The 24761-nt window shown below is 36.6% G+C and overlaps 1 protein-coding gene across 1 annotated transcript; it reads right to left on the bottom strand.

Annotated features, from left to right (window-relative positions):
• On the bottom strand, window positions 1–23701 carry LOC110452352. Its single transcript, XM_021500821.1, has 7 exons — window positions 23205–23701; window positions 19852–19949; window positions 13507–13566; window positions 10370–10506; window positions 5546–5569; window positions 2875–3031; window positions 1–1741 (listed from the first exon to the last, which is right to left on the bottom strand). The coding sequence occupies exons 1-7, from the start codon at window positions 23278–23280 to the stop codon at window positions 1601–1603; spliced, it is 693 nt and encodes a 230-aa protein (XP_021356496.1). The 5' UTR covers window positions 23281–23701; the 3' UTR covers window positions 1–1600.
• Between the last annotated feature and the right edge of the window lie 1060 nt (window positions 23702–24761).

Genomic DNA, 24761 nt, shown 5'->3' with positions numbered 1-24761 from the left:
TTCTTCATTTATTTACCAAATTTTGCTTGATATTACTCATAATCACATGTCATTGTTTTAAAAAATCTTAACTTAAAATTAATATGTACAAAGAACCTCACTAAAATGACGATTTCACAAATGGAAATAATTTAAGATCCAATAGACATGTTAATTTCACAGGTTGAAGTGATGAAAACAACTATAAAATGACGTTTGTTTTCTTTATAGTAACCCGTACCATCGAAGAATATCTTGAATACACTACACCCGATACATATATGTTAACAGACTCAATAACTTCACTTGTGTTTCGTTATAAAGTCAAATCTCAGAGAAATCTACGCTATTGTAGAAAGTAACACTTTGATGTCCATTAATCTTCAAACTTAATTGCTTTGACGAAAATGACATCATCAGTAGACATGACCAACAGGCTATTGCCACTGTACGTGACTCAAAACAATTTATGTGAATGCCTCTTTAACTGGGTAAAGGAACTCATCAAATCAAAATATATAATTATCATCGTCACTTTGATTAAATATTTGTCAACGCCATTTTCTATAGAAGTGTTTTCATATTCAACTTGTAAATCACATCTCGCGATGTATTATGGAATTATGACTGCTTATCCTGAAAATACTGACAAGGGAACAATCTTTTCTTGCGTCATATTGTATATTTAAAGGATAATACTCTAAGTTAAAAAAACAACTAAAAAAAACTCTCCTTTGCGATTATATCGCATACAGTGGTACACTGTACCTTAAGTAAAATCTTCAAATTAATCTTTTTGAAATTTAAGTGCAAAATATTTACATTTTTCATCCACTACGTCAAACGTTATCATATAAAATAACTTTATTCTTGTATCTGATTGTCTGATTCTCACATTTGAGACTTAACCGTTAGCATCAAAAAAGTGACATTTGCCTTAGAACCATTTGTCTCCGCTAGGTTGCGCTTTTTTATGCAGTTCGATGTTCGTACATGTATATGTACAGTTTAATACATTACAACAAGAAAACGGGTATTTTTTATTAAAAGGCACCGAAACTCCGCGGAACCTATCTTTAACAAAATGGGTCTTTTGAATTTGTTCGGTGGGTGTTGAATTCAAGATGCATCCATTTTTTCTTTGCTCGTACGTTTTAACCCATTTTTGCATGTACAGTCATTTTCCTGTATCCATTGGATAATTTGCACCCGTGTCATACATTTCTCGAGGAATCAGCACCGTGAATGAGTCAATAAATGTAGCGAATTTGACAAGGTTCTATCGATATCACATCACGAAACCAATGCCCGTGCATGTATAAAAATAACACAGACTTATTCATGGAGTGTGTTCCGATACAACTGCTACGAACTTGATAAATGAAGGCGCTTTTGGCTGGCATATTTTGTCTCTCAGGACCTGTACAACCGGTACGAACTCGATAAAGGAAGGCACTCATGGCTGGTGAACACACATTTCACGGGACTGGTACGACCGATACGAAGACTATAAAGGAAGGCATTCATGTCTCGTGAACACACATTTCACGGGACTGGTACTGGTGAACACACATTTCACGGGACTGGTACGACCGATACGAACACTGTAAAGGAAGGCACTCTATGCATTGAGCAGTGTGAATATTTTTTCTTTGTCCACATCCTGTTTATTCTCAGTCTTTTTCTTCTTTTTGTGTGTAATCTCCGGGTATGGTATGTTGTAGAAAGTTGAGTTATTTAACATATCTTCGCTCTCGTTTTCCTGAAAACAATAAAGAATTAACATTATCTGTGAGTGTCCGGCGTGAAAAAAGAACGACTTTCTTCTCCTCGAAAACTACTCTAATAAAACAATACAAATACATGCACTTGACATTCGTCATGAATGTTAACTTTGAGTGTTCCATACCTTATTATTATGCAAAATTTGATAACACATAATGCATACTTACAAATGTGTATCGCATTTTCTGTTACCTTTCTTTCTCAGTCCCCTTTTATCAGAAGATATCATTCAGAGGCATAGATATAGCCCTTACTCGGAGTAAATTATTTAGGAGTGGGGCCAGGGAGGACCCTGGTAGGGGGACCAGACGCCCCACATGTTCAGATGGCATATATATAGCTGTATTTACGGTATGTCAAGTGTTATTAGTATGTCGTCATAATTGTTACACTGGATAGCATTGACCCTAACTGGACGCATGGCTTTTCTATTCGCCCTTCATTGAATCTGTCGTTTGGCATGCATATTGCTTTGAATGGCAAATGAAACCTGATTATAGTCGTGTGGTTTTATGATGGTGGGATGGTGTCACTGTGGCGCTCCCAGTACAGTGGTTTGATACTGATGGTGATGTAATATGGTGGTATGATACTGATGGTGCGGTGATATGATGGTGATACTGATGGTGCGGTGATATGATGGTGGTACTGATGGTGCGGTGATATGATGGTGGTACTGATGGTGCGGTGATATAATGGCGTGATACTAATGGTTTGGTGTTATGATACTGATGGTGCGGTGATATAATGGCGTGATACTAATGGTGCGGTGATGTGATGATGTGATACTGATGGTGCGGTGAACATGATGTGGTGTTATGATACTGATGGTGCGGTGATATAATGGTGTCATACTGATTGTGCGGTGATATGGTGTTCTAATTCTGACGGTGCAGTGATATGGTGTTATGATACTGATGGTGTGGTGATATAATGGTTTCCTACTGATGGTGCGGTGATATGATTGTGGTACTGATTGTGCAGTGATATGGTGTTATGATACTGATGGTGCAGTGATATAATGGTGTCCTACTGATGGTGCGGTGATATGATTGTGGTACTGATGGTGCGGTGATATTGTGGTGTGATACTGATGGTGGTGTTCAGTACCTGACGCCGTGAAGATCGTGTACACGCCCGAAACACAGCCCGAAACAGCTCTATAATGCACAGCATCCATATGGCCAGATACAAGTAGATAAGCGCGTGCGCAGTGTCAAGTGCTGAGTACAGCGTGCTACAGTCCACTGCCGACGTTATGCTCTCACTGGGGGAAAAAATAAAATAAAATGTAAACGTTTTATTTGTTAGAGAAGTAAGTAACAGATTATCTACATACACCTTCTGTCAAAGGCATGTTCATGATACCAAATGTATTCTATCGAAAAACTGTAGTTCATTGGTTTGTTATTTCATATAGTATCACAAGGAAGCCTTGTTAGGTCTAACTTGTATTTATGTCCGATCTCATAGCTACGAGACAGATACCTATCTCGGAGTTATGTCATCAATGAACACATCTCGTAGATAGGAGATGTTATCTCGTAACGATGAGAGACATATATCATAGTTACCAGAAAGGAAAATATACCAGATGACCATAATTGGATTACGTAGTATGACCAACCACATCTGATAGAAACAAGAAATTTTACCAATACTGAATATCTTTTATATATTTTAATGAAAATGCCTAGTGAAATGGTCAATTCCATTGTACAATACTCTTTGCAATACTTTGGACCTTGTATCTTTTCCCTTTTATATCATTTTCATTTTTATCACTGTGATTTTTGGACCATTAAGTATAGACAAATACAAAAAGAGCCGCTTTAATGTTTCAGCCAATCAGAGGGAAAAAGGACCATCTTGAATTCCAATATTTGAAAGTAGTATTTTAATTCAAGGAATATCCCCTTCTGTATCACAGCCATAGATCATCAACAAACTCGGCCACATATACCTCAAGCTATACGCACTATTGTCTTAGCCGATTAGAGGGCATAACAGCCCTCTTTAATCCCAATTTTTCTTAAGTCGGCCTTTCATTGAGAAAGAATATTCCCTATGTATCATTCCCACAGGTTATCATCAGAGTCAGCCCCATAAAACTCAAGTTACAAATGTATAACCATTATTGTCTTAACTGACCAGAGGCCACGGTAGCCATCTTGAATCAAAAAATTAAGAATTGGTGAAAACTTGTTAAAACATACCTTGAAATTAACAAGTAGAAAAAGGTCAATAACATGAGAATAAAATAAATATCAAGTGCACAAATTACATGATGTACCGATCACTCATGTGAAGTTTTGTTGAAATCAGCTTATACATTTAGGAGGAGGTATCCAGAAAATATTTCAACAGAGGACAGACAGACTGGCAAACAGACGAACAAGTTGATTCCAGCACACCCCTCTAACGTTGTTGCGGGGTACAAAAACCTTTAGGGCACAATCAGTCAGCCGTTGGTTTCGAGATTTTACGGTATCCTCGTCCTGATACCGAGTTTTCCTGATCAATAAGGGTCTACCGTACACGGAGTTTTCTGATTGGCAGGGTCTACTGCTTGAATGTTATATAGAAGTTTTCTGATTAGCAGGGTCTACTGCTTGAATGTAATATAGAAGTTTTCTGATTGGCAGGGTCTACTGCTTGGATGTTATATAGAAGTTTTCTGATTAGCAGGGTCTACTGCTTGAATGTAATATAGAAGTTTTCTGATTAGCAGGGTCTACTGCTTGAATGTAATATAGAAGTTTTCTGATTAGCAGGGTCTACTGCTTGGATGTTATATAGAAGTTTTCTGATTAGCAGGGGCTACTGCTTGGATGTTATATAGAAGTTTTCTGATTAGCAGGGGCTACTGCTTGGATGTTATATAGAAGTTTTCTGATTGGCAGGGTCTACTGCTTGAATGTTATATAGGAGTTTTCTGATTAGCAGGGTCTACTGCTTGAATGTGATATAGAAGTTTTCTGATTAGAGGGGTCTACTGCTTGAATTTTATATGGAAGTTTTCAGATTGGCAGGGTCTACTGCTTGAATGTTATAATGAAGTTTTCTGATTAGCAGGGTCTTCTGCTTAAATGTTATAATGGAGTTTTCTGATTAGCAGGGTCTTCTGCTTGAATGTTATATAGAAGTTTTCTGATTAGCAGGGTCTACTACTTGAATGTTATATGGAAGTTTTCTGATTAGCAGGGTCTACTACTTGAATGTTATAATGAAGTTTTCTGATTAGCAGGGTCTACTGCTTGAATGTTATAATGAAGTTTCTGATTAGCAGGGTCTCTGCTTGAATGTTATATAGAAGTTTTCTGATTAGCAGGGTCTACTGCTTAAATGTTATATAGAAGTTTTCGGACAAGCAAGGGTCTTATGTACGCTATATAAAAATATTCCTGAAAGGCAAAAGCCAAGTGCTCGTTATATATAATTTTCCGCTTCAGCAAGAATCTACTATTATCTACTTTTCCGGATTAACGAGTGTCTTGTACATTATATAGATTTTCTTCCTGGAAAACGAGGGTTTGTTGTTTATAAAATAAATGTTTCCGAGTTAACGAGGGCCTATGTATGTTGCATTGAGGTTTCTGTATGGTAATTTCCGTATTAACGCAGTAGTGCTGTGTAGAGTTTTCCGGATCATTAAGAAACTGCTACATGTATATATAACTTTATTTCATTAGCTCTATAGTCACTTTTGGTTATCTACATAAATAGGTTATTGCTATTTAATTGTTAAATGGCTGCGAACGCTACATCTGCATGTACTTACGGAAGATTGATGACATCTCTTTCACTGAAATACAAAATTAGTACAGTGACACGTATATAGAGGATATATATATATAAATAATATTTAATAACTATCTGTATGATATAGTTTCTTCTTCGATATAAAATATACAATAATAGAGTTCATGGTATACTTAAATTACGGAAATTAACAACTAGCATGTGACTTTTATATTATTTTACTGTCTGGAGCCCTTTTTTTCAAACCCTCAAATATACCAGCCTCATTAACCAGGTTAATGCAGTACCAAGTCCGTCAAAAAAGTGCGAATCGAATCTAATAAGGCAACGTATTTAAATTTGTCTAAAGGGCCGCAACTCTGACTAACTTTGCGAATGATCTCATATTAAGCTAGCACTACTGTATCAGGATACGTGTTTAATCATGTCTCAACCACTAGGACAATAAGAGTCTAGTAGCGTGTTTTTTTTTTTATCCAGAAGTACAAGGCAGTCAAGTGCTTTTATAAATTACATTGACCTATATACGACCCATTTAATAAAGTTCTTGTACTAACAAAACGGTTTGGCACTCACTTGAATCAGCGAGTAAATACTCCTTTATAACAATATTGACATTGTACTTAGGCCAATATATCGCACCAGAAGTGCTGCTACAATTATATTGTCGATATTGAAATTCGTCCCTGTATTGTGTGTTTTATCGTGGAATTAGTTCGTGTTTTGTGTGTTTTATCATGAAAAAATTCGTGAAGTGGTCGAATTTTGTTTTGTTCCCTCAAAATATGACGACGGTATACATTAAATATGAACGATTACCTGTTTAAGATTAATAAATTGTATAAAATCTTTCGGCATATATTCTACAATCAATGAAACGGTCAGTGTTAGGTGTACGGAATTAAACATCCTATTTTTAAGTAACGATTTTATTGTTCCTCGTCTCCTTTCTACTACTTCTCCCGCTGTTTTGATTTTTGTTGATTAATCGACAACATTAAATAAAGAAATAAAGAAATCGATCAAAGTCAATCTCTGTCATGATTATCTTGCTTCTTTATTTCTAGTTTGTCTTGACCATGTAAACATAGACATGTGTCTGTCGAAATGGTTGTATTAATGCGTACAGTGCGGTGGCTGACTTTCAGCACTGCCACTGGCAAGCAGCCTCAGTGCTGTGAAAAGTGTGCGTATGTCTTCTCTGCCAGTAATAGCCTCTCATACAGCAAGATCAATGTGACCATATTTGAAATCCTCCTCGAGGTGGCATACGGTTAACTGGGTACCTCACGGTCTCAGGGAGAACCACTTGGTCTCAGATGAGTCTAGGCACCTAGATGCACGGCATGCATGGCCCACCGGTGTGTAGATATGCCCCGATACCTGCAAACCTAGTTCGCAGCCATGGATGAAATAGTCCCACTGGCTTGTGGGTGACGCAGGAAAGTCAAAGGCTATCGATTATGGGATGGAAAACCCCAACAGAACATCCCGACCCTTCACGTGAAAGGTTTAGCTTAGGGTTAACATTCCTAACTAGTAAAACAAGTTTTGTTACAAAAAAGAACACAGAAACAAATCCTCTTACTTGCCAAAGACTTGAGATAGAGGTGACAACAAAAAACCAACCACGAGGACAACACATGACGCGAAGGCCGATGAAGTTGTTCTCAGCTAAACAACCTACAAACATTGGCACATGGAATGAAGTCTGCAGGTTGCCAAAGAAATGGACAAATGTAAGCTTGAAATTCTAGGACTCGGCGAAGTACGATGGAATGCATCTGGCATGACAACACTTACTTCTGGACATACCATCATCTACTCTGGCAACCCTAATGTCAATGACATCCATGCCAAAGGTATTGGATTTGTTTTTACCAAGAAAGTAAAGAGATCTCTGCTTGAATGGAACCCTGTGTCAGCCAGAATCACCACCTCAAGGTTTGACACACACTTTTAGAAGACAACAATAACTCAGGTTTATTCACCAACCAGCAATGCAAGCGAATTTTACGACTCATTACAAACAATTGTAAATTCGACACCAAAACATGACATCCTCATGATAATTGGCGATCTGAATGCAAAAGTAGGTGCAAGTAGAAATGGTAGAGAGAGAAATTGGGACAAATGGATTGGGCAAAATGAACGAAATGGAGAGCTTTTTGCGGAATTTTGTTCAGTCAATAGTCCTGTTATAGGAGGGTCACTTTTTCACTGAAAATTAAATAGACCACATTGCCATAGCACAAAGGTGGAGATTGTCACTTCAAGACGTACGGAACAAGAGAGGAGCCGATTTATCATCTGACCATCATTTACTCATGGCCAAGATACAAATGAAACTTCTATCTACAAAAAAAGCAGAAGAGATCAGAAGAAAACTACTAAATAGCACTTCAGAACAAGTTCAGTATACTAGAAAACCTACAGGATGACGACACGAACATCAGCACAGCCTAGGACGTTCTAGAGACTCCATTCTCCAGTCATGCGAGGAAAATGTAGGCTACCTCCAACAAAACCAAAAGAAATTAAAGAAACTTGGCAAAAAGTTGAACAGAGACGAAAAATGAAAGAAAAGGTGTTTAATGCAACAACCAGACGACAAAAGAAACTAGCACAAGAATACAAGTATACATGTCTAACATCTAGATCAAGAAGCACATATTGCATGTTGTAAAGGAGATGTTAAAACCCTCTTTAATACATGTATAACAAAATTGGTTAGCGGGAAATCAACAACCACAAATATAGCCAGTCGGAGATACAAATGGAAACATGCTTTCACAATTAGAATACCAACTTGACCGTTAGAGCGAACATTTTCATCAGGTGTTAAACCGCCCTCCACCTGTAGACCTACTAGAGTTAGAAGCTGGATCACCAGTGAATATAAGAACCAGTTACATCATGGAAACATAAGTTATCGAAGCCATCAAAAATATGAAAACTGGTAAGGCAGGTGGCATTGACCATCAAAGCCTTAGATGACATATCAGTGAAAAAATTACAGAAACTACTGAATAATATCTGGGGAAACGAACAAATACCAGATGATTGGCGGAAAGGGCTACTTGTAAAAAATCCTAAGAAAGGTGACAAGTCTCATTGTAATAACTGGCGAGGCATCACTTTAATATCATCCCCAGCAAACTTCTGTGCAGTATCATCCTCTACAGAATTAAAAACGAACTTGACAAACAGATGAGAGAAGATTAAGTTGGTTTTAGGCAAGAAAGATCATGTGTCGACCAAATAGCAACACTGCAAATAAACTAATGAATGGCAAACACCTTTATACCTTAACTTTGTTGACTTCCAAAAGGCATTTGATAACATCGACCATCAAGTTCTATGGGACATACTCAAACATTATGGAATTCCTGACAAGATCATAACATTGTCATTCCCTGTGACAACTGGGGTTAGACAACGTTGTCTTCTCTCTCCTCTCTTTTTTCTATAAGTAGATGACTGGGTCAGTAGAACAGCATACAGTGATCCAAAAGGCACCAGATGGACTCAACATCATGCCTAGAAAGACCTTGAACTTGCAGATGACATAGGTACACTATCCCATCGATTTCAAAACGCACAACACCAAGCAAACAGCATTGAATCAAAAGCTAAAAGAACATGTCTTTATATAAATCCACAGAAAACAAAATCTATGAGAATAAATGCAAACCAACAAGACCACTCTAAGATCAACAACATAGACATTGAAGACTTAAAGAATTTCACATACCTGGGTATTATAGTTAGCCCAACATGTGGTACCGATGAGGACATTGCTGCCAGAAAAAGGAAAGCACAACAGGCTTTCTCAATGCTTTGGCCTGTTTTGGGAAGCTGTTCATTGCGAACCAGCAACAAAATTAGAATCGTTGAAACCAACGTTAAGTCTGTACTTTCCTTCTGGTCAGAAACTTGGAGAGAGTCAGTAGCTTCAGTCAACTCAATTCAAACCTTTGTGAATAGATGTCTAAGAAACATCCTTGGCATTCGGTGGCCTAATACAGTCTCCAATAAAGAACTCTGGAAAAGGACTAAACAACCGCATATAAAACAAACAATCATATCTAGAAAGTGTAAATAGATTGGACAAGTTACAGCAACGTTACAAAACAAGTTATAGATTGAAACCCTGAAGGACATCGAAAGAGAGGAAGGCCAGAGAACACCTGGCGAAGGGGACTAACAACGGAATTGAAAAAGATTGACAAGACATGGAAAGAGACAAAGACACCACAATGGACAGAAAGGCACTGTGGTCACCCTTTGTCCCCATTGGACGAAGTGGAATAAGTCAAGTAAATCAAGACAGTCGTGAAATATATATTATACAGCTATACTCAAACATAGATAAAGCTAAATATACGGTAAAGGATATTAGATTATCATTAATAAACGATAGGTTTCCTCTGTGTTTCGGTATTTCCAGTATTAAGGACAAATTTCTTCTTCTTATGTACTAAAAAAGGATACATTGCATATGAATAATATAACATAATGCAAAAATACGATCTGGTTTCGGTGCTCTTCAAAACCCGATCCCGCGAGCTATAAGTTACATTTACTTGTTTTGGACCAAAATCCAGCCTGAAACGATTTATTTTCAATTATTACATAATTTATATTTGAAAGTTTCTTTCTTTGGTTGATTTGAAAAAAATACCAAAATGTTAAATATAGTTTTTAATGAAAGCCAGAGGAAACCTGAGCTATCATTTTTATCTTTGGTGTAAAAAAAATATAGGCGGATAGTCATTTAAGTCTACCTAAATACACGTGCGTTATATCGCTGCAATAGTTTACAATGGTTATTATAACATACCTGCACGTGCATACTGAAGTGATGTTAGAAGGGACACAATCGTCATATTCGGGAAGGTAGACGGTGTCTTTCAGCGCTAGGAAGGCCGTAAGGGTTGCAATCATCATGATGCTCTCAATTGATATCTGTAGGTTTGTCTGAAACGTTGAATAAATGTTGGGTAAGAAGCGCATATTTTGAACGATCATCGAAGTTATTGACGGAATAGATAGGTATTGAAGTCAATTGTAGATTTGTTTCTGGTACATTTTTTTTATTTCAACATACCGTTGCAAAACAAAACAAAAAGGAGAACTATCGTCATTCTATCTTTTTAAAAACTCCTCAGATCTTAGCAGCTTAGACGACCGGGTTATTCACAATATCTATACCACTTTAATTAAACAAATGCTTTGTGGCAATGTTTGAAAAGTGAGACCTGGGAATTCGTTATGTAGTATTTTGGATCCGGGTTTCTCTGCGTACATATATATGATGAACTTGCACATACATGGTTTATGTGCATCTTATCATGGCACTTCTATCTCCATTTAAAAATATGTCTACAGTGAAAGCATGTAATTATGCATTTAAGTGTAGTCCCTATACTGTGATATCGCTAATTCGATAACAAGGACTTGGCTGGTTATCCCCCCTTGCTATTTGGGATGATATATAGTTCGTGTAGCCCCAGACCACAATTTATTTCACGATATGTTCTACACCTAATCTCTACAGGTTTTGTTCAATTCTCTAGAAATATTTGTTGTGAGCTGAAAAAAAATTCATGACCGTCGTTTTTACAACATAATCTTAATAATGGCAACATATACAGTATATATCCCTATTGGAATAATGATAATTTAGTGTTGTCGGTTCAAAACTGTGTATATTCATCCATGGTTTGTTCAGTATGATGAAAATTCTGTTGCATTATGGGACACAACAAAAATTACCACATACCCAAACATATGTTGGTTTGTCGATACAGACACCATGATGTTGATATGCCAGGGCCTACAAACATATCATGTTCTTCTACCGAAATAAATTCACACAAACTAATCAATCACTCAAATTAAAGGAGAGAAAAAATCGAAATTCACTGCAGTATAACATATCGTTTCACTTTTCTCATGGCTGAAAATAATCAGAAATGTATTACTTTCGTGAACAAGGAGCCGTGAGAAATATCTGTGGACCGATGCATGTTTATGCAGCTCACTTTCGGAGAACAAATGAAATGAAAAATTTGGTGTCGTAGCAGGATATAAGTGAAGCGTGTGGAAGATAGAAAAACCTGATAATTAATCAATCAATCAGGTTTTTTTTGTTACGTGTCAAACGTATAATATGCAATTACATATGTTACAATACAATAGTGCAACCTTTAAATGAGTACAGCTATGAATGGCCTACTGAACACCTTAAAAGTCAATACAAGTCTGCAACGTCCTTGTGCATTTGCAAAAACATCATTACAGTATACCCCTGCAGGTCGGGGATCGAGAAAAGAATAACACTGCTGTTGCCCAGTGCATGTATCGTAAGAGGCGACTAATGTTGGAACCCCTGCAGAATTTTGGATCTGCTTTTGTGCTCTCTACTTGAGGACACAAATGGAACCAAAATCAATCTGCTGCACCCTTTATACTTTTAACTACCTTTTATTTCCTAGCGCCTTGCTTGGCTTACGTTTGGCTTTAATGTTGAACTTTCGCCCGGTTGAGGAAGACAATGGATTCTGTCCCCGGGCCGGGGCATATCAAAGTCCTAAAAATGGTAGATGTTATTCCCTACAGAACGTTCAGCTGTTTAGGGTAATGGTAACAACTACATTTAGTTCACCCGTTGTCAGTATAATGTTACCGGTTGGAATGCTGTGTTGGGATGCCTTCGGCATGGTATTTCAGTGAGACAGCACTTTAAGTCGGCATCAGATGCGTACACAACACACATGAAGGCACGTCCTAAAATGGCATTAGACCTTAAACCCTTACAACTAACCAATCAACCAACCAACCATTGCAGTATACAATGATACCCCACGTGTATTTAGGATTGGAGATACACAAACGTTGTTGGGTAGCCCCTACCTACAAATGAATATATTCTTAACACGATACTGTATTTACGAGATAGACGTGCCTAGTCTACAACACTTGTGCTTATTATCCGCACAAAAGGTGTTTAGTATAAGATATCAGGAATCAATAGAGTTTAAATGGACAATGAGAGTTCACTTCGCCCTTCGGGGAAACAATCTGAGCCACATACACTCTAGAGCAGTGATACGGACATTGAAAAGACACCTATTATGTATTGGGAATTTGTATCATTCTTTTGTGCTCAATAAAAATAGGACATTTCATTAGGATAAGATGAAAGCTTCAATTAAATGCGACAGTTTTAATGATGACAGACATGCCCAGTGCATCGTGTATCACAAGATACAGAAAGACTGTTTACATTGCCACATCTAAATTTAAGCTGTTCCGTCATCGCCAACAGGAAGATTACAACAAAATCAAATGTAATGTAGTAACTATTCGGTTAATATACTGAACTCCAACATCAAACCCAGGTGTAACGGATCAGAGCGAAATAGCCAATAATAGCCCTAACTGTAACACAAATGCAGGCAAACAATAATCACAGGTATGATGTGTAAGGTAGCATATAAATTAAACGCTGACTTAAATCACATCTATGATTCATAAGGTAGCGCATAACCTTTACAGATAACTAAATCTGATAGAAGCTACAAGTGATTGGTAAGGTAGCACAAAACCTTAACTATAACATAAATTAATAGTAAAATGTAAAGGTTGCATATAACCTTAATTCTACCACAAATTACCTGTATAATATGAAAGACAGCATATCATCTTAACTCTAACACAAGTGGCAAAAAATTATGTGTGAGCTAGCATATAACCTTAACTCTAACACAAGTCACATATAAAATGTGTAAGGTAGCACATAACTTTTACTCGAACAAATCACAGGTATAATATGTATAGCTTTAATTACAACACAGATCACATGTATGGGTGTAAGGTAGCATGTAGCCTTAACTCTACCATAAATCATTTGCTCATTTATACACATGTAGGTTTCCTCAATGAAATGATCATAATGCCAATAAAGATACGTACCACCCAAGTTGAGTCATTATGCCTCAAAGCAAGGAGTCCCGCAAAACCAGTCGACATGAACTGTAAAGAAATATTTTATATGGTATAAGGGGCCAATATTTGAACATGGTACGGGGTCAACATGTGTATGGTGAGTTTAACATTTGTTTCTGCTGACGGCCATCATTTATACATGATAAGGGGTCAACAGAAGTTCGGTAGGGATCAACATTTTTACAAGGGGAGTGGTCAATATGTGTGGTCAATAAGTGTTGTTAAAAAAATGCTTCCATTTGTACATGGTAGAAAGTCAACATTTGTAAATGATAAGAGGTCAATAATTCCACATGGTTAGGCGTGACAACGCAATTCCGGTTTTTTGTATGTGCTCGATTTAGCTCCATTGTATCTCATTGGTAATATTATTATGCCAGAAACTGACACACAGACCGGGCATGATTATTCAAGAACTACAATGGAAAGGGACGCCTGAATTTGTGTAATTTTCTTCAGGACAGTGAACAATAGCGCTAGTTGTATCAGAAAAACATCCGCGGGGTTAGGTCACTTGATAAAGCTAAATAGCAATTTATTAGGGAATAACAAATATACATTCTCAATGTGATAATGCGCACATTCGATCAAAGGGCCGGTTTCCAAAACGGTTTCAAATTTCCTGTTGATGGTGCATTGCCCATGCCGTTGTGGTCACAAATCTATAAAGTATAAAGATTTAGGTCACTTGGTTTGTTTTTTATGGCTCCTCAAAGTTGTACCTTTCAGAAGCTGTCTAAGTGTTGATAAAATGTGCATGTTATGTAAAATATTAATGAAAATCTAATCAAATGATGGTCACCGTAAAGAATACATTCATGGCATGATTGTGACAAAAAATCATGTTTCCATCGCGCCATTTGGCTGTTTTATGGAAGAAACAATCTCAAAAATGCCATTTTCGATGATAACATTTTAGACACAAAAACTGTGTTTTTTAGAGAATACACCCTTTTATGGGCGTTGGATGCAAACCAATTTTTATCCTATTAAACAGTACGTAATATGCTATTGATGAGAGGAAAAATCATCAAAATGTAAGTGGTGGAACATTTTCAAATGTTGGGTTGAATTAGCCTATGGTTGAATTGCCGATTTTCGACTTTCTTTAGATAATTAACAAAAAAACGAGAGTATTTGCTCGGTATGTTGAGAATATGTACACAGATATGAAAAAAAGTGAGAGAAACACTTTTTCATAAAAAAAATCCAAGATGGCTACTTCACAAGTCCCCGTGGTTGAAGACATTGGCTGACAAATAGACAGAACAACAAACAAAACGTGTTCCTTATGATTTTGGTTGGTTTTCGCATTTACGGGAGTGTTCATAGCTACGGGCGATTGTATAATACCTATATTTATAAGTTTGGTTAGTCACATGGTAACGGGGATCTTTCATATCGAGCCCCAAACATACTTTCGACATATGCACTCCGTTGCCGCATGGAAAACTATTTCAAGTTTTGTCGGAATTTCTTTACCTGTGGTTGTAATGGTCGAGGGTTTTCCAGCGTCCTGTAATACCCAAGGTAGTACAAGATACTGGAGATGTGCGCACACATTCCCATCGTTCTCTCTCCAACTGGGCACTGGCAGTAGTAGTCCTTTATTGGGGCCTCAACATCGGGTGAAACGGTGAACCGTATCCAAACGTTATATTTCGTTTGGCTTTTGTGTCGAGAATGTATTTGACATCGGAGAAGGTCTGGGGAGTGCTGGTAAAGCCACACCTCATAGTCTCCGTCATCACTTAAATGTTCGGCGATGTAACCAGGAGCCAGAGATATCTGATACGTTCCACACGTAATGGTTCTCAAGTAATCAAGATCGAGACGGGGAAACAGTACGGAAGATGCATCCATCTTGACAAACTCGGACCTTGCCCGTCTAGATAGATCCGGATCTGTCTTGACTCTCTGAGCTAAACCATTCGGTGTTGTCAAACGGTCCTTCATACGTTCAGCCATTAGCCTATCTTTGGCATCTCTCTCTGGAGATCTCTGGTAGATCGGTCCTCTAATACCATTCAGACAGGCTGTGACGGTTCGAAGCAAAGCCTCGATGACATTGATAAAGCTGTTAGACACCAATTGCGTTCGGAAGAACGTCCAGTGTTTCAGACGACCATGATAGGATTCCACAATCCACCTCGATTTGGTGATAGTTCTGTCAAGATTTGCTTGGACGTCAGAATGTTGACTTTGACCGGGTTTCAGGTATGACGGCATGCTAGCATTGAGGCCAGAGGCTTCGAGAACTGGTAGGACATCTCTAAAACCTCGGTCAACGACAACGTTGTCGTCTGGTTGTAGCCAAGTAACTAGCTTGTCCATGACTTTTTTTGTAATTGTAGCATCATTTTCGCTGCCAGTGAATGGTCCTACTGTGTCCAGAATGTAGCCATCTGGTAAGGCGATGCTCATGAATTTGAGATAGTTTCTCTTCTTCTGGCCACAGTAGGACATTCTCTGGAGCTTGTGGTCGGAGCTTTTCTGGATATAAATATAGGTGCCATCTAATATGGCAGTGGCTTTATCTCCAAAAAATGCTTCTGAAAAGACAGTATTGTGCCCGAGCAACTGTTCTCTTGTCAAGTGATCCGGACCTAGAAATTGTGGGACTATCGATGTGTCTAATGCCTGTACTATGGAGTGGAAAGTTTTGGACACACTTGACTTGGAAATTCCAAAAAGAGAAGAACACTGACTCCAGGAAATGTCGGTTTTCAGTTTTACCCAGAACAGTAATAGAGCATCGTGTGTAGTCTTGGTATATATACCAGATGAAAGATATGGGGAACAGTGCGAGTGGATTTCGAGGAACTGATCTTTGGACCAACCTGTCCAGGCCATGCATGCCGAGTCATCAAGAGAAGAAAAGCTTATTGTAAACGCAGACTGGTTCTGTGAAAGGACGTGCGACACCTCTAGGAGGTCATTAATGATTTCGGACGATTTTGATGGTAACTGAGATTCCAAGGAACCTCTACCATCAAGGACAACCTCTGTAGACGGATCTAAGTCGTTACCAATAAGGTGAATGGAGCAGACGCGGGATGAGGTGGGACACCACAGTTTGTGTGAATAGATCAGGTGATGTCTTGCACGTTTTGGTAAGACTGATGATTTTGTTCCATTTCTTGCAAAGGTAACAAGACAGAGACAGCATTTTTTGTGTGAAGATGATCCATTCAAAAGATCATGAAGGGTCAGCAACGGCAGGATATGGGACGGGGAGTCGTCTTCTTCCTCTATTTCCTGGTTCTGCTCGGGTTCAGGTTCAGGCTGATTTTTGTTCCGAAGATACTTCATGTAGCACTTCTGGCAAATAAGTGCTTGTTCCTTTGCTGACATCAATCCTTGTTGCACCAGCGTATCTAGGAGCCATTTATATTGTGGACTATTTACATTGCGTGCACTTCTGTTCTTATTGCCACTACGTTTCTTGAAGTATACTTGACACCCTTCTCCAACACATTTACCCTCCATCTTGAAACAATAACGATTGGTTTATGAAGCGTCGATAAAGTAACAAAATAGCAAGCCACCGATGATTGCTGTAAACAGCTAATACTTAGTAGTTTGGTACAATTATGCGAAAATGTGTGATAAATAACGAACAACTAATTACACAAAATAACAAGACAATATAATAAATCACATTCAATACCTCCAAGAAGCGCAGAATTGATTGATTACTTAGAACAAAATAAAGTATTTCATATGGATAATCTATCTATTCGATGTGGCGTGGTCGGCAGGCACAAAGAAAGTGAGACAAGTCAGGGTCCCAACCCTGACAGAGCCACAACGCTTTGGAGATGGGACAATAAAACAAGGAAAGTGAGACAAGAATAGCTAGCGTCGAGTCAATGATTCCGTAAACGTATAGACAAAGACAAGAAGATACGGATAAATGTACAAGGCCACACGATCAGAAAATTCAGAAGAGGACAACTTGAGATAGAACAGTATTCATGTATCAGGGTGTCCTCAGTGTAAATCTTTATATCGATACTGTTTATTTAGTCGTTACACATCATAAAACTGTCATGAAAATATCCGCTCTGATATTCAATATAAAAGTTTGTATATAATAAGCTATATAATAGGGTTTCAGACAAGGTTGTTACTCATTTCCCCTTTTCTTTCAATTTACAACCACATTCAGGCGGCGATATGAGAACGTTCCACCACATGGAATTAGCTGATTTTTGGTACACATATGAAACAAGTAAAGCTCTATCCGATTTTCTGATGGAAATTTGCATCCAAAACTATATAACGGGAGAAAATTGCAATTTTATGGCATTTTTCTTCATAATTGTGTCTCTGCAAGTGCATTTTCATCCGAGAATATTTTTTTTTATGTTTTATGAATAAACACGATGTTTTGGAAATATTTATCAAAAGAAATTTATACTATGTTGCGAATTACAATTTCGAGATAACCTTCTTTTATTTACGAACTTATGTCTTTGATGCTGAAATTGACAACTTTATAAAAATACATTTTCACTGAAATTATGAAATCTGGGTGTCGGAAAGGTGTAAAATTATTCTTCGGAAAAGAAAAAAACAGTAGTTGAGCTAGATAAGAAAGTATACGGGGGCAGGCTCCTATGGAGAATTAACATTACTGGAAACAGGCCCTTTGGTTTCTCCCTTGCCGCTAAGCAGATGACACAGGGCATATCTCAGATTTCTGCGTGGCCCCCACATAAGTTGTCTCTTGTTATTATGAGATGCCTTTTCCCCCCATTCAGGTTGAAATACGAAATGAAGTACTGATATATTTTTATACAAAAACGTTTTATAACAATCATATTTGAATTTGCTTCTTTTTTTGTTTATTTTGAAATAATATTAGACTTCATAGTTAGCTTTAATGGGATTTTTTTCCCTGTTATCCTCAGATTTCATGGATTATTTTACAGCTAAAATTTTGATGATAGAAATAACAAAGTTGTGATCGGAATGAAGTAATTTTGATGGAAATAGGAAAATCAAGATTGTGTGATTTAGATACATATTGTTTTAGACTGTTTGGTGTTATAAACAATAACTTTTTTTTTGAAAAAGTCAAAATCAGGGAGGAAGGTAAATCATTATTTTTATTCCTGCGGAACGTCTAACCCCTTAGTGTTGATAATTCAGTATTTTTCGTTAAACTTTATTACAGATGATTTGTTTGGTGAACTTTCACTCACAAAGCAAAACCATTCGATACTTGATTACATACGTGTATTAGTCTTGTTTACCTTGTGACAGTGTCGACATTACGAAACCAAATGCCGAATTTCCTGGAAACTGTGTATTGTTCGAATCAATTTCTCATACAATGGATGTTTACAGTATTATTGAATGCACAGATGTATGTGTAAGACAAACATAATTGATTTTATATGACTTTAATGCCGCTATTTCGATGACTCAGAACATACATGTATTTGTTTTGTCAGCTAAATATTATCAGTATTAACATGATTTAATTCAAATTTAACTTTCTTTCTTTTCAATATTTTATCTTACGATTCTAATATTGATTGTTTTGAATACACGAACCTAAATGTTGCCTTTCAAATTTAATTTACATAAACAAGTTTTGTGAGAGAAAACAATACACGTCTTTGTCATTAAGCTGAATAGGTTTGATAAGTACAGGATCAGAGGCTTGACTCTCTGTTCTAAGTATCGGAAAGGTCACAGGGAAAGCTGTAATTGATAACGCTGTTTGTTTTACAATGAGAAAAATTACATCAAAATCAATTTCATTTAGGTCGTGTTTCTTACTAGGTATGATTACAATACTGGGAATGCGCAAATTTTGAAAGAAGTTCTTTGATATTATCTTAGACATTCAGGAGGAAAAACGATGCACGTTCATTGTACGACCGATACTGAACGACACGTGTTTCCCGTAGTTCGTCAGATTGCGTATTACTGGGATATTAAGTTACACAAAGATTAAAATATTATCTATACATAAAATAAAAATCATATTTACCGAAACAAAGATTATACAGAAATAGTTTTAAAGCCGAAATGAGAACAGAGCAACAATTAAATCGATACGTATCGATACGCCAGAACATGGCATAACACATACCGATGCTAGAATGAATTTAACAGCATTTGAAATAAGAATACGTACTTTATAAAACAGTTTATCACACACGTATCGGTGTAGCAGTTAATCCGATAAGTACCGATACAGCATCGATACAACTTAAAGCGATAATACCGATGTAGTATCGATACAACAGGTAAAACAATTATACCGATACGACAGAAGTAAATTGAAATACGTACCGATACGCCTGAAAAAACCATGATGAGGCCTTTGATAGCTGGGTCCTGGAAGAGCGGTCCTTGAGATACGTACTCAATTAAGATACATACTGTCGTTCCTGAGGAAGAAAAATAAATTGTTTTCACAGGGACTTCCCGTGCCAGTAAACTGTCCATAGGATACATGCATTAAATATGAAATAGATATCGGTGTCATCATAAACACTAAATTATCATTTGATAAGAATATATCTGAAAAAGTAAATAAAGCTAATTCCATTATGGGAGTTCTACGAAGAACAATGGAATATGAACAAAAATATTGAGCTATTGAAACAATAGAAAATGTTCAAAGTCCAGAAACAAAGCAGACCCCTTGCCTAAACGACTTATGGTATAAGGTGTGATTAGGTAAACTAAAAATATTAACACTAGCCTACAGAAGATCCCTTGGCGACACGATATAGGTCTACAAAATATTGTCCGGGAAATATGACTATGAAGTATCCGACATATTTAATATCAAGGAAAGTTCATCTACACGTGGACACAACTTTAAAATTTACAATTCGCATTTAAGAATAAATATTAGAAAACAATCGTTAACACAAAGAACTGTTTCTTCACCTTACCAAATTATTCTAGATTTAAAGTAAACGTTTTTATAAAAAAATATGCAGTAAATTATATTACAGTACATGACTAGTTGTATGTTTTGTAATATGATTACTATTAGCAACAGAACATTGAAGGAATAAGAGTGGAAATGCAGCATGAAATCAACAGTAAAGTATAATTATGGATAGGAAGATATTTCGGCTCGTAAATTGACATTACAAATATAAATACATGCAGTTTCAAGAGGAACACAACATTAAGGTCTAGGTCAAAATTCTTTTTTATGAAATTATTTGCTATTCGACTGTTCTACAAAACTTATAACAATTTTTCTGTACTTTTCGTATCTTTGAATGTTCTTTGCCTTTTTTAAACTGGATAGTCTAAAATAAATGGTGCAAATCAATATGAATTATTAATGCTAACAATTATTTTTGACTCCATACAGCCACTGATTTGAAACATGCTTCTGATTTCTTCGGGCAATCCAGCAGATCAATAAAAATGTTTCTGACATTGCCATTTACAAGTGTTGCTAGATCAATTAAATATCCAAGATGTCCATCATGCATGGTGTCAAGTTATTGAAAACCATTCCAGTTCATATAAGAAAGAAACAGATAAGCAATATGGGTCATAACCGTCTGCTGAATGTCTTCATTGAAATAGGTACGCTTGTCCATTAGGAAACGTCATGATCACTTTTAAACAGACTTGTTTACAAAGCAGAATATTTCAAATAAAAGGTAATGTCCATTGAAAAATGGAATTGAGTAGTTTCAGATACCAAAAAGATCTATAAACTTTGTTCAGAGTTTTGAATCATCCAACAGCTAAATAAAAGAAGTTACAGGAAAAAATAGATTGAGGTCCAAAATGTCCCAATATGGAAGGCAGATCGAAATGGTTACTTATCCCTATGCAGTTGACGTCTAGATGAGTGTTATGAAATCGTCAATAATTAATTTGCAAGTAGTTCTGAGGTGCTTTGAAAACAACGAACCAGGGCAGATCCAGTGCAGGAGGATTTAAAATGGTGCTAGGTTGACTGCGGTTAGTTCGGCCTCGGGGTAAGTTCAGCCACTGCTGATATGTTTGGTCTCGAGCAACTATTTATAACTTTGAGGATCTTAGCACTGCATTATACATAAAAGCTTAGCATGGACTTTCATACTGTTAGGGTATACGGATTTAATGATATATTAATTTGGGGCAAGTTCAGCCCATGACACTTATGTTGATTCCAACCTAAGGCGAGCTTGCCCAAAGGCGGGGCACATTCGGCGATCCAATCATCCGACATGAAAAAGTGATTGGCCTTTTGTTATTATTTTATGAATGGCATGGAATGATCCTTCCAATTGGTGTAAACACACATAAATGTTAACCAATGCCATACTGTCCAGAACGAATTTGATAAATATGATCTTATATCGGCCTTGGCTCTTTCTATTAGAAACTGACATTTCCTCTCACAGAAAACCTGAATAAAGGAACAGCACCAGGGAAAATGTGCCAATTATGCGTAAAACGTTCATGGTTGTTAAAAGAAACTTAGGACCATCCCATATTCATGCATTTCAATCAATAATAAGTCTATAATTCATGAGGTTAGGTTCACACAGATTTCCAAATGCAGTAAACACACATATGATTTATCGTCTGTTTAACGAGTGTCGGCTCGGTACAAACACCTTGTACTAGCATATATAATGGTTAAGAACATTCAGTGACATCAAGATTAAGCAATGTTGTTTAACCAGCACGTGACACCATATGTAGGAACCATTGGCATTGTGTACTTCATTCAAACTGATATTGTCATTATTTCATCATACAAAACTTATTTTTTATAAAAATAACAATGATAATGATAGTGAAGATAAGATATTTTCATATATATATATATATAACACGTATTGTTTTCATTATTAAAAAAAATCACGAGGCAAAATATCACCCAAAATATATACCATTATATAATTGATGTGGCATTCTTACTATTTAACATAAAATATTGAGAAATAATTTGACCATTTGCACATTGTTTAATTTGTTTATTACAAGACCCAGTTTGTTGAAAGCTTGATCCGCTTTCCGAGTCATTAATAACAAACTCAAAAAGCTACTTTTGAGAGTATCTGAATAATATGAATATTTTGTGTTTCTCATTTACATTTACATGCAGGTTTAGTTTCAAATTTCATTCCTTTTTGGAAATATTCAGGCAAAGATTTGTGTTCTGTTATATGTAAGCTAACTATGCTTTCTACCAAAACAACTCGGTCCAGATGTTGTTCTTATATCATAGGGATTTAATTTGTGTACATATATAAGCTTTTCTTTATGGATCAAGTTCACGGAGTACAGTATGCATAAAATATTCTTCGAGAGGCTATATAAAACACGGCTTTGTGGTACCGTAGACTACATGTATACGTAACCTTCAGTCAGCATTGACGTTAATTCTCCAACAAACTAACGTTTCCTGTCGGATGATATTTTCATAATCACTGGCCTTCAACACAGAAGGCAGACGACCAATCTGAAAGGAGAACATATTCTTGGGTATCCATAGGATCATTGAAGCTGTTCCAGTTCTGAGCTTGTCAACACAACAGTTCCTCAGATTGGATTGAAGGCCGCCGACGGTGTCCCAGATCGCAAGGTGCCATTGTATAAAGATAAATAACAGTAGGATTTAAGACAACAGCAGTAAAGAGGATTAGTAAGAATCAGTCGATATTTCAACTTACCTCCACATATGATGGAACTTGACACCAGGAAGGAAACAACGGAGCACACAGTACATTTCCCCATCATGTTCCTCATACTGTTTCCTTCATCTTCAATTTCACATCTTACGACACAGGTGTTAGGTCAAAATAACGTCTCAAAGTAGACACATAAGCTCACATATGAAGATACACATGCATAAACACACATCTACATGTGCTAGAAAATGTATAAAATGATAAATCCTTGAGTTGAACTGTGACTATATGTATAAAACGAAAGCGAGGTTTTAATCAATTAGCAACTATTATGGGTGAATATCTGCTCTCAATATGTCCCAACAGCAATCTTGATTACGAACCTCTTCTTATAAGTATACAATTCAGCGCGCAAGGCTGACGATAGATCTGTATGAACTACAGAAATACAATGTGAATATTTAAACGTCGGTTTCCAAATCCGTTACTGAACTCCAGTACAATTGGTGAAAAATTCCTCTCACAAACCTCCACATAGCCCAGTTGTGTATAAATAGTATAGACTGGTCATTGATTGTATACAAAGAAAGCGTGACGCTGAGTAAATGGGATATTCAACGTTTAAAGGGCTATAAATCCAGTTTATCATGTTTAGTCAGCTTAATCAAGTATTGAACTTTTTTAAATATAGTTGTTTTAATTCTGAATAAAACGACATGCATTGATAATTTCGTGATTTATATTTGATTGAAACCGTTTTATAATCAATAAGTTAGAAAATATATTTTCAGTTTTGATAAATAATAAATAAACAGCAAGTTCAGAATGTGAATATTATTTAATTAAAGTTATTAAGCTGTTTTTGTGGTAACTGATAATTGGTATATACCAGTAAAAAGCAGTCCCTTTCAGAGCACCCGATGAATGAATTGTGTTTAGAAGTGAAAATTTGTATTTTGATACGTATAAGTATTTAATCTTAAAAAAAAACCGGTATGTTTAGTTTCAGTCTCTGTTTTATTGATAGTAATACAGGTTTTCATCGAAATTTTACAATAATGTAATGTCAAACAATTGCCGTGTTACGAGAAAATAAAAACGAAGCTGACATCTCGAAATGAAATCGTCTCCGGTTCAACTGAATATACTCTTCGGGAAGTGCATCATTGAGAAAACACTGTCAGCTTTAAAATTAATTAAAATAATAAGTCTTGAAAAGCTTTTACAATTTGTGTCGTGCCACTAAGGAAAGAAAAGAAAAAAAGCGATGAAGATGCCTTATTAACATCCTGTTGGAGCACACGTCAATACTTTGGTATCAGATATACAATTATTATTGGCGCGTTTCTCTTCGTTATCAATTTTACCGATCAAATTGAGCTGACAAATCACAGTGTCCTTGGTGCGGGATGTCTCCGGTACAATACACAAAGAAGACAAAGGAAACCAGCTGTTACTTCCAGATTTCAGCTGGTTTATTCGGCGTAATAACCTATGTCAATACATCAGAACTTACAAATGTTTTCATTCTGTGCGTCGGTACTCCCAGATACTTATATATAAATTCAAATTTTAATAGGATTTTATTTCTCATGTGAA

This window comes from Mizuhopecten yessoensis, unplaced genomic scaffold (assembly GCF_002113885.1).
Source record: "Mizuhopecten yessoensis strain PY_sf001 unplaced genomic scaffold, ASM211388v2 scaffold6625, whole genome shotgun sequence".
Taxonomy (NCBI): Eukaryota; Metazoa; Mollusca; class Bivalvia; order Pectinida; family Pectinidae; genus Mizuhopecten; species Mizuhopecten yessoensis.
The sequence above is the reverse complement of the archived record's forward strand: the minus strand, read 5'-3'. Positions and strand labels throughout refer to the sequence as shown.

Coding starts and splice junctions, on each gene's coding strand:
- LOC110452352 (XM_021500821.1), bottom strand. CDS start 23,280: ATGAGGAACATGATGGGGAAATGTACTGTGTGCTCCGTTGTTTCCTTC. Junction 10,507..13,506: donor ATAATGACTCAACTTGGGTG/GTACGTATCTTT, acceptor TCAACGTTTCAG/ACAAACCTACAGATATCAAT. Junction 5,570..10,369: donor ACTTCAGTATGCACGTGCAG/GTATGTTATAAT, acceptor TTTGTATTTCAG/TGAAAGAGATGTCATCAATC.